Here is a 17,405-nt window from a genome sequence, read left to right as displayed (position 1 = left end):
ACCTTAACCACTCTTGGAATTTGTATTTTCAAGTATAAAGACAATGTTATTGAGACCATGGTAAGGCTAAGTTTCAGAATTGCTGATGGTGGGAACAGTGATTTTTGTCAATGAATTCGGAAAAGACCTTAGTGTTTTAATTTCAGGAAGAATTATCATAAACTAGAAATGTGTCCATAGGACACGGGTGCCCCCACCGCGCAACTGTTCTGTCAATCTTTTTACTAAGTCAAGGGAAATAACTCTACAAATACTGGATAAATCGACAAGCGAAACCCCAGGTACAAATCTAAATATGCTGAGCAACCTGCCCATAAGGTTTAATGACTATGTCAAATCCTTTTTGAGTAACTTGCGACACAAGTTGAAAATTGCAAAAAGTTTCTAATTGAAGGGCAATAACTCTAAAAATTCTAAATAAATCCGGTACGAAAATACCTGGTGCACAACTGCACATGCTGATCTATATTCCTGTAAAGTTACATGACTCTAGGTCAAATATTTTTTGAGTTACTTGCAACACATGTTGAAAATGGCAAAATTTTACTAAGTCAAGGGCAATAACTCTAAAAATACTAAAAATATCCACAGGAAAATACCCAGGTGCACAACTACACATGCTGATCAACATTCCTGTAAAGTTTCATGAGTCTAGGTCAAATACTTTTTGAGTTATATGTGACACAAGTTGAAAATTGCAAAATTTTACTAAGTCAAGGGCAATAACTCTGAAAATACTAAAAATATCCAGACGAAAATACCCAGGTGCACAACTGCACATGCTGATCAACATTCCTGTAAAGTTTCATGACTCTAGGTCAAATACTTTTTGAGTTACATGCGACACAAGTTGAAAATTGCAAAATTTTACTAAGTCAAGGGCAATAACTCTGAAAATACTAAAAATATCCACACGAAAATACCCAGGTGCACAACTACACATGCTGATCAACATTCCTGTAAAGTTTCATGACTCTAGGTCAAATACTTTTTGAGTTACATGCGACACAAGTTGAAAATTGCAAAATTTTACTAAGTCAAGGGCAATAACTCTGAAAATACTAAAAATATCCACACGAAAATACCCAGGTGCACAACTACACATGCTGATCAACATTCCTGTAAAGTTTCATGACTCTAGGGCAAATACTTTTTGAGTTACATGCGACACAAGTTGAAAATTGCAAAATTTTACTAAGTCAAGGGCAATTACTCTGAAAATACTAAGAATATCCACACGAAAATACCCAGGTGCTCAACTACACATGCTGATCAACATTCCTGTAAAGTTTCATGACTCTAGGTCAAATACTTTTTGAGTTACATGCGACACAAGTTGAAAATTGCAAAATTTTACTAAGTCAAGGGCAATAACTCTGAAAATACTAAAAATATCCAGACGAAAATACCCAGGTGCACAACTGCACATGCTGATCAACATTCCTGTAAAGTTTCATGACTCTAGGTCAAATACTTTTTTGAGTTACATGCGACACAAGTTGAAAATTGCAAAATTTTACTAAGTCAAGGGCAATAACTCTAAAAATACTAAAAATATCCAGACGAAAATACCCAGGTGCACAACTACACATGCTGATCAACATTCCTGTAAAGTTTCATGACTCTAGGGCAAATACTTTTTGAGTTACGTGCAACACAAAAGTGAACGAACGGACGGACGGAAGGACGGACGGACAAGGGTAAATCTAAATGCCCGCCACTAACGTGGGGGCACAAAAATTTATTGAGAAGACTTCCTCACATTTAAAATTTCAAACGTCTGACAGATTCAAACACACAGCTGCAAGCAGGGTGTGATTCATTATGCCATTATCTATACCACAAGGAGCTCCCCCACTCCATCTCATTATAATCATTATATACCAGGCCTCGACACTAACTTTTTTAGCAGGTGGTTAGCCGGACCACTAGATTTGAAATTAAGGTGGTCCTTCCAGGAGTCAGGTGGTCAATTATTATTATGTCATTTTACTGCAAAATTAGAAAAAAATATGTTTAAAATTGATGACAAAGATGTATCATTAACCTTAAGAAAACAGATATTTTAGATATATATTTTTATCTAATCAGAAATATAGGAGAGCAAGTTAGTAGGTATTTTATCATAAAGTTATTTGTTTTTTTTATATGTCTTTCAAAAATACACAACAGGGCTCTTATTTATGTTTACTTTTATATTGAAGTGATTTCTCTCTCAACTCAAGTTAGGGAATAGTGAAACAATTTGTGTCTGTAATTTTCTTATTCAATTTGTTATTCATAAATTCATTGCTGATATGTGGTACGACTTTAATTATGATAATTACATGTATCTTTTATAGATTATCATTTTTAATAAAACTAATAAATTATCTTAAAACAAGGAAATAGCTAGAGGATAAAAAAAATAATACTAATGTTATATATAACTATAGTTTAGCTTATTTTTCTCACAGATGTATAATACCGAATTTTTACCTCCCTGTTGCTTGTTGGTTGATATTTATTTTTAACATGAGTATTTTTAACCTTTTAAAGTAATGTTAACTCTACAGGAAATGGATCTCTATCGTTAAACAGTTAAAATAAAGATAAGTAGCAAAGAATTACTAGATGTATTTTTCCAGTTCCTTTTGTTTGCTGCCATTATTTAAGTATATGAAATTTTAAGTTTATCTTATATCCCATACAATATCATAATTACATCGTCGGATGCCCACGGTTAATTAACATGTAATATAACATAAATGTTACTGGTTCCATCCGACGATGCATAATTATTAGCATCATTTGAATGAATTTTGTACCTTAATTGATATCACAAAGTCTAAACTCTTTTAACTTGCATAAACCAAATTTTAGCGACTTAAAATGAAAGTTATTGACTAAAGAACTTCTTTAACTAATCAGATAATTAATGAACCATATACTTGACATCGGACAAATGATTTTAAAGAAAATGTTTAGAACATGTTTTTGACCAAATCACGTACCATTCTCCCAAATGAGTCTGCACCAACCAGAAAATTCAAGTGGTCCGACGGACCAGCGGCTTTTAAAATTAGGTGGTCCTTGCAAAAATCTGGTGGTCTCGGACCAACGGACCACCGCTAATGTCGAGGCCTGTATACACTATCAATATAGTATAACATAAAGAGATGATACTTACAAATATTTTTTGTTTTCATAGACATCAAACAAGCCGAGCACATGTGGATGTTCGATCAGCTTCATGATAGCTATTTCTCTCTCCACCTGTTATAATAAACAATCTAACTCTGTAAGTTTATATCACTCTACAAACAATTGAATTTTTACCCTCACTAAACATAATACAGTTAAACCTCTACAGTGTGGTCCCCTCTGTAGAGCAACTCCCTCTTTATTTCACAAGTTTCAAAATTTTCCCAAAGTAAGACTCTACAACTTTCAAAATTTTCCAAAGTAAAACTTCACAAGTTTCAAAATTTTTCCAAAGTAAGACTTTATAAGTTACAAAATTTTCGGATGAGTAAGCAACCAGATAGCTCAGTCCGTAGAGCCTTGGGTTCGAGTCCCGGTCAGGCTGCACATTTTTTCCCCATGTGACTCAATTACTTATCTCAATTATTCTCTTTTATATAAGCATGTCAGAATGGAAAAAGATATCAATTTTTTGATGTGCTTTTGTATTAAATAATGCAGGATTTATGGTTTAAATGCTTCGTAATTTATCACTCAGACCAATCGGCATTTGTGATTACTTATATCCTGAACCGTGTATAATTCTACAACAATGCACTCAAAATTGATATCTATTTCCTATAACATCACAGTGAATATTGATATCTATTTCCTAAATATATATTCTACAATGATGATTTATTGACAATTTCTCTTCTGTCAATCATTCCTTTTGACCACATGGAAAAACTGGACATATATTTCAGCTCATCTGTGAGGGGAACTGTAATTTTGTTTACATTTTATTTTAACTCTTCAAACAGCTCTCTGTGACTGGATGTTCCCATATGACCAATGCAGACTAACGCATTGGTCGTTTTTCATGCAGTGCATAACTTGAAATATTTCCTTATGTTAATAAATGGTTTAGTCCAGATTGAAAGAAGGACAAGTCCATTCAAAATATTTAGTGAAGTTAATAATACAGGAAAGTCTGTTAGGTGAACAGATTGCAGAGATATTACCAAAACATGTGATAATTTTTTTTTTTGGTTTGGTTTTAAAGCTCACCAACACAGATAAGGTCATTTGGCGCTGAAACAGACTTGGGTGTTACAAACTTAAAGCAACACCAGGGCTCAAAACCACCACACATGCTGGAGTACAGTAACAGATGCATAGACTCCTATAATTGGAACCCATTTAGTTGCCTCTTACTATCACAAGGGAATAAACAGTGACTGCAGTTCTGATGCCTCAACCTGTAAAAGGCAATGCCTCAGCCACCAGGGGCAAAAATAATTGGCATGAAAACCAGAAAATGTTTATTATCAACCATGGGAGTAAAAACTTCACACCCAATGACATAATAGTCTGATGAAATTTTGACCTATAAATTCATAATATAAGATCAATGTAAATTATTTTGCACCAATTTGTATACGTCTGTAACACATTCCTGAACAGAACTGGCACCACAGTCATTGTATCAATCAGTTAAAGCGACTATTCTAAAAGGTCTTCATCACTCATACATTATTCAGATGACTTATGGCAAACCATTGCCCTATACTGTGCTAGTTTCATATACGTCTTCATTCATTATATATTGATGATTTCTTCCCGTGGAGAACTAAAATAGCAGCATATATAGTGTGCAATTTCCCAACCATTCATTGCTGATTATTCAATATAACACAATTTCATGACAATCTTTTTCCAGGGAAGTTTCGCAATCGCAATCTACACAGTCTGACAAGTAACAAATTGTGAATTTCCATGTCCCCGTGTCGCTGTCAACCGTTCTTTATTATGATATATTCATATAATTCTTTATGAAGAAAAAAAACCTTAGCATTCTACTATAGATAGAAGGAAACATACATAGAATTGTTTTCTATTACGATCTTTCTTGGATACCGTAATTTTCTTAATATTGGCAGCCTACCCTCTATAAGTGAATTTCCCGACCCCCTACACCCCAATTATTTTTAACTTGGTAAGGCCTAGTGCAACCCCAGCATACATGTACCTTGAAAAATGCAAGGAGGTAGTTACAGAATATCAATGTATTATGGTATCTATTTTTAACTTTTACCCTATTTTAGGAATAATATGGTACTTGTTTAGGAATAATCAAAGGTAAATATATATTTTAATGTCCCCATAGAACCTCTAATTTCATTTTTGCAACCTTGCAATGTCTTAAAATATTGTTTGTGTAGTCTTAAATTCTTTTACTCTGCTTGTGGGAATTTGATTGACCTTTACGATCGGATAGCATGGTTTAATAGAAACTGTGGATAACCACAGAGGACAGATCTGATAACCACAAAATCTCACATCTGCAGATGCCCTAAAATTACTTGGGCAAAAAATTATACCATGGAAAACATATCGAAATAGTGGATAACCACGGATGCCTTAGCACCCTGGATGAGGTATGGCATTTGTTTACAAGTTAAATGTTGATGCTGCACATCAAAGACGCCGCAAAATGATGTGAACAGTCACAGTTAATGTACAAAATCAGACAGTTGCTCTCTGCAGTTGAATATCCGAAGCCGTAATCAATTTTTTTTTGGTATGTGCAGCTTGTTTAATAAATAAAGACGAAAACAGACTTGATAACATAAATGTGTTCCGGTGCCGGGAATCGAACCCCTGCCGCTGGGGTCTACAACCCTGATTCAGTATATACAGTATAGAAATAATGCATGCTAAAATAAGCTAATAAGGCCACTACGAAAATAAGATTTATGTAACATGGTTCATTACTTATATTAAAATTTAATAACAACAACAATACGTTTTTAATACATTATATCAATTTCGTAGACCCGATCTTATTTCCACTTTACACAGCCATTTGAGGTATTTTCGTACGTATGTATTTTAAATATATGATTGACATGATTATTTAAACAGATAAATGCGCTTTTTCAAAAAAAAAATCTTATTTTCGTAAAAAATTACCAAAATCCACCTAGCATACAGTGTCAAGAAATACTCCCTGACTGACCGAAGCATAATTAACTGATTGTATACTAAATTTAAGATTTTAAATTCAACCCCTTTTTATTATTTTCAAAATGCAAGTTTACACTTATCCGTGTTTGTTATAAACATATTCTATATACCGTCGATATAATGACCACTAAGTGCATTACGGTAATTGAAGGAATTACGCTGATTATACCCTAATTTCCTCAACCGCAACTTTTCGACCCTTTCTGTTGATATTGATAATAGCCGAGGATATTCCACTCGTAATTTCCTGCTTTAGAATATAGACTGGCTCATTGGTACGTTATTTTATTGGTAAATTATAAAAAAAAGATAAAAATAAAAAGAATGTGATATTCAAACATGACACTATCACTTCAGTTAAACGTTTATTTTAATCCTTTAAAGCTCTGTGACATGTTGTACATCAGAAAAGCTATTTTCATTAGAAAATTTGAAAACAATTCGATGTTGTTAAAACAAAAAAAAGATGCACAAAATCAAGTCTAATATTTTCCCCATTGCTATACAGACAAATGCATATCTACTAGATGGCGCGGGCGCGTGCACGCGCCGTCTAATAAAAGCTCACCTCTGAGCACTCAGGTGAGCTAAAGACATACTAGAACCTCAATGAAAGTAACCTTTACATTGCATTCCAAAATTTTTTAATGGAGTGACCTCTTGGTAAAAATGATTGTTTGTGTAAGTCAAAATATGGCACTTAGTTACTTCAGTACTGATACAGGCCTGCTCATTTTTGTTTTTGTTTGCTTTTTATCGCACACCAACTCAGTTAAGGTTATATGGTGGCGGAACAGGAAATATGATTTTTAGCTAACCTTGGGTGTTTTAAACTTAAAGCAACACCAGGGGTCAAAACCACCTCACCTGCTGGAGCTTAGAAATGCATATACTCCAGTAAAATGAACCCATTTAGTCACCTCTTACGATCACACAGGGATAAACGGTGGCTACAATTATGGTGTCTCAACCCTTAAGGGTAACATCTCCGCCACATTGAGAATAGGACTGTTTATAAATAGTTTTATTACACACCTTCATTAATACTGATTCACTGAGTTTTTCTCTGTTAACAATCTTTATAGCAACACGTTTTCCAGTTACACAATGCACACCGAGCTTCACCAGACCTGAAAATAAAACAAACAAAAACATACACAATTTTATCTGTTTCAAGAAAGCTAAAACATTAAGTACGATACCTCAGATGTACTTCTATTATTAGCCTATCTTAGGTAAACTAAACATATCTCATCTCTTAGCCTGCTTGTAACAACATAATCTACCCACACGAGACCGACCAAGACAAGTTGGCATAATCTGTCCGGTTTAATCATGGTCGCCACTGTTTGCTATTCTTTAAGAACATATTTTAAATTTTCCCCTTAAAATGATAAATGGTTTTGTCCAGATTGAACAACAGATAAGTCCATTTTAGATATCTAGTGAAGAAAAAGGGTTATGCTATGATATACATAATGATAGCTGAGGTTGTACTAATTATGTCACTGCAAAATACCTATAAAATAGCTTACCTAGCTATCACAGCCTTATCTTACACATGTTTTTGATAGAAAGACATACAGGGAAAATAAGACGATTTGGCATATAAAAACACAAAGGAAGCATAATTATACCTGTAAGTATTATAATCTGTATAATAAGTTCAGATGGTTATGTCATTTCAGGTAGGAGATGTCATGTTTAATGCAATATAAACACCTGTTTTGTCATCATTAATTAAATTATCACTACTGACTTGTTGGTATCTGAAGCCAACTATGATGTTCCCTCTATTCACTTTAACATTTTCTCTACACCACAGTGTATAAAGGAGACAACTATTTCTGGTTACTGCCAGAATGATACAAGTTACTCAAGAAAATAGAAAGTAGCCCAACAAATTGTGTGCCAGGCTTTTTATTATATAGACGATGGTCACCCTGCTAGACCAGCATCAATGTCATATCAGTTTGAAAAATCTGTCGGACATGCCACTTAAATGGACTAAGGGGCCATTTCTTTTGTTATTTTCTTTTGTTTAATAGAGGGCCATGGCCCCTTATTCTATTGTTATGAAATGAACTCTATTGTTCTCTTTTGTTCTGTTTACAGTTATATGGCCCCCTACTTCTCTTAAATAGCACGGTTTTGCAGTCAAAATAATCGGTCAGTCTTGCAGTTAAAATATTCAAACTACACAAGAAAGTAGTCAAAATATATTGGCGTGCCAAAGCTAGATTCTGAGATATTTTCATTCTGGGTCAGAATCTCCCTTCTACGTTACGAGGCGAGATATTTCCCAGTAACAAAATAGCATAATATCTTGTCATGCAGTACAATTATTACTACCAAGAAAGGTACTGTGATCAGAAGTAGCAGATGCTTGTTATAAATGGATTGCAGGACATGGTAAAGTGATTTTCATTATAATACACTGTATACATCGTAATACACTGCATACATTTCTTCATAATAGATATACCCCGGAACTCTAACTCGACAAATGTGGGTATTTCCCATCTTATCCCACTAGAGTACAAACAAGCTTTAACAATTACAACTTTGGTATACTGTAAACGTATCAATATTAAGCGCAATTGCGTCATGATCAGTAGAGGACCGTGAAGCTGAAAAGGGTAAAAGTTTGTTATGAACTCTGGGATTAGATAAGGAAATACTCGCATTCGGCAAGTTCTTAAACAGCTTATTGACAAGATTCTTAGAAAATATTGGTTTTCTTTTTTTCCCTATCATCAACAAATTTTTCCACTGATATGATATTTTCTCAAGGCCATGAAATAATGAAGAAAGTAATAGTAATTTAATAGAAGAGCAACACGGTATTTTCCTCACAGAAAATATAAAAGGGATCAATCAAAATATAGAGGGCGTAAAGTGGTATGATTCCATACATGTTTTAAGTATCAGCTTTTAAATGGCTTCCTTGAAAACTGAAAATACATGCAAGGAAAGGATGCAACTGATAAACTCTATCAACCAACCGAATAAAATCTGGTGAGAGTGTTCAATGGATGAGCTAAGACTGAAAAAGTTGGGCAAATTGTTTACCTGTTAGGAGGGGGAAATTGTCTAAGCCTCCCCCCCCCCCCCTCCCAACAACATTTAACTGAATTTCTTGAAAATTTTATTGATTTCACTGACAGAAACAGTAACAGAATGTTACGAAAGCATATACAAACATATATACATATATATATATAGAATCGGATGTAACTGGTATGAATACGAGACATTTAAGACGACACGAGACTATAACGATTTAGCAGACGACATGTAGATCAATTTCTCTCTCTATGTTCACAACTCATTAGGGAGTAATATTCTTTTCTTATGCATTACAGTAATCATATTCTATTCCAGGATTGATTTAAGACTGAACTTTCGACACACCAATTACCGGCTGAATACGAGCGCACCATACGAAGTGTCTTCGTGATTAATCTTGTTGCGCTTTTCATGTCCTGATTTATCACTTCACTTAACTTGTTACCTCTACACTTTTTTACTCCGTACACACAAAATATGCATTATCTATGACGTGCACGGAGACTTTAATGATGCTGTTAAAAACATTGATTTTCCCAACTTTATTGTTGTTTACTGTAATATCTTATAAAAATTAAAAAAAATATTTAGCTGAACCCTGATTCTTCTAACTCTTTATAATCTAAATAGACTTAAGTTGCACAGTCACAATCAAGGTCACAAAGTAACTTTGCAGCTTTATATTTGATAGCCACTTCATGTTTCCCTATATACATGTATATTAAATGCAGCACAAACTAGCACCAAAATTTAAGTAGTACATGATGCACTGGCTTTATGGGAATTCAACAATTGCAATTCTAGTGGATCAGTTCAAGTGTCTTGTTTAATCAATTTCAGGAGCAGATAACTCAAATTGTATTATGATTCAAGGGTAGATATCTCAAAATGTTTTATGGTTAATAATTTTAATTTCGGAAGTAGATAACTCAAAATGTATTTTAATTCTATTAATTTATAATCATGATTATCTGTAATAATGCAAAGTTTAATAAAATTATCTATGCTGGGTTAAATTTTCCTTCTTTGCCTTTTGTACCCAAGAAATGTCTTAATTTCCATAAATTCTTTTACTGACTTCACTGACTTCTTTACATCTAATTTTGAACATCAATGTGTAATGCTAGAGAATATGAAAATAAAAGTTGCTCTGTGTAAACATATTTTTTTAGAAATTTAGATAATTTTAGGAAGTAGGAATTCATGTCACATAAAAATAATATTTCAATATCATTAATGTTAAGGATTTAACTTCACTGAGGTCCAACTACCTAAAGATGTTAAAAATATCAAGTGAGGCAACTCTGCAAAGGATAACAAAGAAATATACTCAGAATTAAATTGAAAATCAATTTTTACTGTGATTCTTAGCAAGCATTGTAAAGCTTTTATTTTTGTGTCATGAACAGTGCACAATAAAAAATTATTATTCAGGAATATTTTGACCTTGTGTTTGCTAATTTACATGGCTTGCAAGCACTATTTTCAATGTGTAAAATAATATATTTGTTTGTTTCACAATATTTTACATTTAAATACATTGTCAAACTTTTCATGATGTGAGAAAAATGTGCAGCCTGAAAAGGACTCAAAACCAGGACCCTTGGAATACCATACCGTGTCTCTACTGTCTCTTACACATATCTCCCCTAAATAGTGAACAGTTCTGAACTGTGACAATGGCAATAAACATGAATCTGGAGGCATGCTGCTTTAATATGTAAAGTAAATTTGTACATTTCTGCATCACATGCAAGAATTTAAACGTTTAAGCAATTTATCTTGTGTGAGCGTCTAGATTTTTTTCTCAGCCATTCATAAAATATAAATAACTGCAAATTGTAAAGTTAAAGCTGCAAGCTATAGATCTTATGAAATATTTTAGACAATATAGTTCCTATACTCAATGAACATAAATGAGAAACTATTTTGTTTTAATTCTCTCTAGAGAATATGATGCCATATTGTCTTGTTATTTAGAAAACTGTATATCTCACTGGAGAATACATATATCAGACACTTTAACATCATGACCTTTAATACTTCAATACATACTTGTATATATATATCATATACCACAACCCTGTATGGTTGTTAAAGCATACAATTCATCATAATGCATTAATATATTATACATTAATATAACATGATGCTGTTTTATATGTTTTGAACGATAGTGCTGAGAACACAAGATTCTCTCTCCTGGAAGGAAACAATTCAACAAAGAAGAGCATTTGTAAACTATGTTTGCTTGCCTTTTTTCTGGATTTTTATGCCAACTTAGTATGAGTTCTAAGGGCCATATCTTGGCTGTTGATCCAACTAACCAGCCGTCCTTAATACATGTAACTTAAACCAGTAATTAACCTAACAAAGGACTGACTTGTAACTTATCTCACATGATTTCTGAATCAGCTGTGAAAGACAAATGACCATTTGACCCAAATTTCTGAGATCAATTTTCATGGAAAACTTATGCCTCGCTTGAGTATCAAACCAGCGACTACTAGATTATTAAATTTTATCCAATGCTTTCCCTATTGAGCTAAGCAAGAGGACCACAGCAGAGCAACATTAACCAAATGCAGACCCCACTAAGTACCCAGTCACGCGGGACTATCAGTAAGGCATCCAGTAGGGCACTGAACAAAATGAAAGGTAAAATGTACAGATTGGAGATTCACAATTTACAATTTCAACCAACCCCATTCCAGAAAATTTTGGTTGGTGTAGCACTTAAAGGGTATTTGGATACCTTTGACTTGCATTTAGACAGTGCTCTTAAAAATGTTGACAATGGCTCTCATTTTAAAACTACACACAAAACTGTTCCTATGTACATGTAAGTGCCCACCATCAAAGCAATCTGTTAGTTCACAGTTCATAAATATCAATATATTAACAGCATATGATCTTTTCTGGGGAACTTAAAATTTACTTAACAATAACAAAAGTTCTCCAGCAGGCTCTGCAGGGACATTTCATCACATTATCATGATACAAATACCTATCTTTAATGAACTGGATGAGTCACAGAAATGTGGTTTTCCAATTAACAGAAACAAAACAGGTATAGATGATGCTGAACTATCACATTCTTTGACCTTTATTCAGCAAATATTCATACCAGCCTGTGCATTATGAATACAAAGGTTGTTAGGTGATTTTTGTTTTTCATTTGTGATATACTGTACACTTTATATGTACTGTATATTATATACTATATACTTTTAAATCATGACACCAAATTAACCAGATACAGATGAAGGACTTTTTACCAGAGAGGGCAAGCAAAATTTCCAGGAAGGGATCAAATATCACATTCGAGAGGGGTTTTGGCATTTTACAAGTTTTCTGGAGGGAATCATATGTAACATGTGCGATGTTGCATGATTTTCATTAGAAAAACTTAGGTTAAATTGTAGAGGGGTTTCAGATACTTGCCAAATCTGAGAGGGGGCTGACCCATGCTAACACTATTATCCTGCATGTTACTGAAAGTAGATAGATTTATTAGCAGAAATTCCACAGGTTTTGCATTTTAAACCATATTAAACACCTTACCATGTTGATTTTCAGGGCTTGACAGATTACCATTTCAACCCATTCAAACAATCATTTCAACCAGTTAAAATCAAAGCAATTTTGCCTTTCAACTCATTCAACTAACCTTTAAATTTCTGCCATTACATCCCCTTCAATCAAACTAAATTCTACCATTACAACTTATTAAAATAATTTCTGCCAAAACAACCAATTTAACCAATCATTTCTACCAATACCACTAATTGAACCAATCATTTCTGCCATTCCAATCCCTCCCACCAATTATTTCTGCCATTACAAACATTTAACCGATCATTTCTTTAAGAAAAATTTCCTATTACCAATCATTTCTGCCATTACAAACCCTTCAACAATTTGTTTCTGCCATTCAACCAATCACTTCTGTTATAACAAACCATTTAAAAAAATTTCAGCCATTGCAAATCCTCCAACCAATCATTTCTGCCATTACAAACCATTCAACCAATCACTTCTGTCATTACAAAGCATTCAAATTTATTTCTGCCATTACAAATCCTCCAACCAATTATTTCTGCCATTACAACCCATTTAACCAATCACTTCTGCCCTAACAAACCATTCAACCAATTATTCCTTCCATACAAATCCTCCAACCAATCATTTCTGCCATTACAACCCATTTAACCAATCATTTCTGCTCTAACAAACCATAAACTAATTATTCTTTCAGTACAAATCCTACAACCAATCATTTCTGCCATTTCAAATCATCCAACCAATCACTTCTGCCATTACAAACCATTCAACCAATCACTGCTGCCATTACAGTTTTTTTTTTTACAAAAAAATGCATTCTTCTTGGAATTTGTAATTCAATATTGAATATTTTTTTGACCTTTTCAAATTTTGTTGAAAGCCATGCATAAATAATAGTTTTATATAACTTTATATTATATTGTATCAAAATACATTTACATTAAATTTTAATCTCTCAAAACCAATCTTACAACATAGAGGTTATACTTCTGCATCTGCTTTAGAACAAACTGCATGTTCTTGAGATTTTATGGTTGACTACCATAACAATTGTGGCATTCAGCTTAACTTAAATCGGTGGTTAAGATAGTTTCAACTTTTTAACAGATAAAATTACAGGAAGGGCATTTAAAAGGGAATATAGCTACCATACAGTGGGCATTTATAGAGAATGCAGTTACCATACAGTGGGCATTTATTAGAGAATATACAGTATGGTTTTGTTTTTTTACATCCCTGGGGTGCTTATTAGAATAAATACTGTATGCTAATTTCTCTAGATGAGTCACAATCAGAGTATTATTTTCCAATTCATCACAGAAATATTTAAAACAGCTGCTTCTTAATTAAGCATGAATGTTTGATAAAATTTTAAAATTCCATTAGCTCACAATAGAAATTTAATAGCATGGTTGGATCATACATGCAGTCATGGCAAAACTTTAAATTGTGCAGACCAAAGTGATTTTAGCATACAGGGGCCCTTAATTCACAATTTCTTTAGCCTTTTTTCTTGATTTTATTAGCCTTAACAATGTTACATTAAAGTTTGCTTTTTGTAAATGAGTTATGAAATACTTAACATTATGAGTATTCTTGTTGACTGACAAAATTCCCCATTTTTCTTAAAAAAAAACAACGCGACAGTCCCCTTCCCTGAGCACCCAAGCCCCAGTCCCCTACTAGGTTATTAGGATCCTGACCTAGGTTTTGTGATGTGATTTTAGTGATTGATTGGACGTGGCTTAGATTTAGTGACCTTGACCTTGAACATGCCTACATTTAAATCAGAGTTCATTATTGTTTCCTGGCCAACTCCCTCATCAGATCTAAAGGCTGTGACTCGAAGATTTTGCTAATAATGATATATTGCATAAGGTCTTACTCACTGCACAAGGTCTATGGACAACTGACAGACAACATAATTATGCTTTGAAACCACACATACATGTATGAAACTGTGCACAATTAACCTGACAAACAGCCAGGTAGGTTTCCAATGGCTTATGGAGGACAAACAGATTGCCGACAAATAGAATGATGGAAGGACAAACAGATTGCCAAAGGCTATGGAAGGACAAATAAATTGCCAAAGGCTATGGAAGGACAAACAGATTGCCAGCTTTGGGAAGGACAAACACATGTGCATGCAGGTAAGGCATACTGGCAGGAAAGGTATTCTGACATGCAAACACGTGGAAGTTCTCTTTTTCTTTCCTACATACAAGGTATGGTAATAAGAGGTAAGCTAAAAATTACGTAGCCCTTTGATACTAAAAGCTCAATTGTAGTGGACATAGGTAATGGGAAAACCTAGGACAGTCCAATTATTTGCCCACTTTGTATACATACATTTAACAAGTTAATAAAATTGCTGCTTACTAATGGATTTACTTGAAATCATGCCAATATGAATTAATGTTGAACAAAATTACAATGTTTCCAAATGTTGTCATTTGATAGTTGCAAACAAAAGTAAACAACTTTTAAATTTCACTGATACTTGAACCTCAATAAGTATTGTCAAAGCTGCAATGTGTGCAGTTATCAAATTCTGCAGAGATCTTACAAAAGTAGAAAAAGCACATGAACAGCATAAAAACCTCATTTAAAATTTCAGCAGCGTATATAAAACACACATGATCTATATTGCACGTAGTACATAATAGTATTAGGAATCAATATAATTGAAAGTAGCAAACATATTGGCAAAAAGCATCAATAATTGATAACATTGGTTCCACAATGATACAACACAGAACTTCTTGTATTGGTTATAAATACAACGCTTGTGTAACATGTCAGACAAAATGGTATAACTCTCCACTTTAACACTGTCATTAAAATCATAATTATATGACAATTACTTCATATAATCCACACATACAATTAAGCTTCCTTTTTTGGGGGTTGGGTTTTACATCACACCAACACAGTAAAGGTCTTGTGTCTACCTTTCCACTTTACTGGTGAAGGAACACCTTAGGTGCCCTTCCATGCATTATTTCAGGCACAAACTGGCACTGGAGTAGAACCACCGACGTTCCATAAGCTAACTGGATAGCTTCCTCACATGAAAGAATCAAAAGTCCCCCCAAACCTATCGGTGATAGGGGCAGGCAAGTTAACTCAGCTAAGTTCACCCCCCTTCATATTACATTGTAGCTTCAAATAAATTGAAAATATTGTATAGAATTCAAACATTGCTCTTATGGACATATCAGGTGTTCTGGTCCAGTCTTGTAAACATTAAAATTCCACTTATTGTCAATGAATTGGCCTGTCTGTATATTATCGTCAAGCAAATGACCAAATCTCAGATTTTGATCTTTATAAAAATTGTAGGCATTGTCAGTTCAAATCCAGTGTGTAGGGTAGTTATTGTTTATAGTTTATAACTAATGTTTATTCATTTTTCTTTCCAGCTCATTACCAGTTACACTAATAACAACTTTTTCTATTTTTACAAGCTATGATGAAGTTCATTGAGGGTATTTTCAGATTGATATTAGGTCCACAGGTACTTGACTGTGACACCTATCCCAACCAGGTACATGCCTTCAAAGCCACTGAACTCTACAGATTACAACCCCTACCTGAGCATCCCTGCTGTAAAAGGAATTTCGGATTCTAATAGATAAATAGCTATGATTCACAAAACTAAGAAAAGAAAGATAAGCAATCTACCCCACAAGACAGACTTTCCCTACATAACATCTTACAGATAACATCATAAAAATATCTAGACTGATTCCAGACCTGTATAAACGATGCCCAAGCATTGCAATGATAGAGCACCAGTCTTCCTCGGAGATACTTCATGCTGGGTGGAAAAGTAAGTTGATAAAACAAATATCTACATTATAATTCCAAGTATATTTGCTGTTTAACTAGGTTTCTTGGTATTTACAATTAAATGAAAGTGCATGTAAATCAAATTATGTGTCTATGGAAGGTTGCCTTGGTAATGAGAAACACAGAAGAAAACAGAATAGAGAATGGTATGACAATGGTTAGGCGATAAATCGCCAGCTCAAAAAAATCTATTTTTAGCATCCATGACCTTGACCAAAGTGAGCCCTTAGAGAGCCACTTGAGGTATATTTCTATTAAATATGGAAGACATCAGTTAATAAATAAAGACTGAATAAGCAAATGCGTAGAAATTTATTCTTAGCAACAATGACCTTGACCCCAGTGACCTGAAACACCACCCTCAGACAGAAGACCATCTATGATATCTACCTACCAAATATGGAAAAATACTCGTCAATTTAGGAAGTTACTTAGAGGCACTGTAGGAAAGCTTGACAGAATTATAGAACTATGGTACCATGTGGAAGGACGAAAATGTGACTACATGTATATGCTCCCTCTTTTTTTTTCTTGAAGCACAGACATAGAAATGCAAATAAAACAGAGTGACATGCCAGTTGGTACTTTTTCATAATTTAATAAATTCTTGTTTGTAAGTTGTAAGTACCAACAGCCAACAAGACAATACAAGCACCCGAAAAAACAAACAATAGAATGAAAACCATATATCTTTTCAAGACTTATGGTTACCAACCTTACAATTA

The 17,405-nt window shown here is 33.8% G+C and overlaps 1 protein-coding gene across 1 annotated transcript in view; it reads right to left on the bottom strand.

The window, feature by feature from the left end:
* The window catches only part of LOC132739883 (serine/threonine-protein kinase BRSK2-like), a 69,074-nt gene that overhangs the window by 42,731 nt on the left and 8,938 nt on the right, over nt 1-17,405 (bottom strand). Inside the window, exons 2-3 of the mRNA XM_060727703.1 lie at nt 7,228-7,322; nt 3,170-3,255 (exon numbers count right to left, since the gene is read on the bottom strand). Of these exons, the coding sequence (XP_060583686.1) occupies nt 3,170-3,255; nt 7,228-7,322 (181 nt within the window). The remainder of the gene's footprint in view (nt 1-3,169; nt 3,256-7,227; nt 7,323-17,405) is intronic.

This window comes from Ruditapes philippinarum, unplaced genomic scaffold, assembly GCF_026571515.1.
Source record: "Ruditapes philippinarum isolate M1 unplaced genomic scaffold, ASM2657151v2 ctg706_1_1_1_1, whole genome shotgun sequence".
Taxonomy (NCBI): domain Eukaryota; kingdom Metazoa; phylum Mollusca; class Bivalvia; order Venerida; family Veneridae; genus Ruditapes; species Ruditapes philippinarum.
The sequence above is the reverse complement of the archived record's forward strand: the minus strand, read 5'-3'. Positions and strand labels throughout refer to the sequence as shown.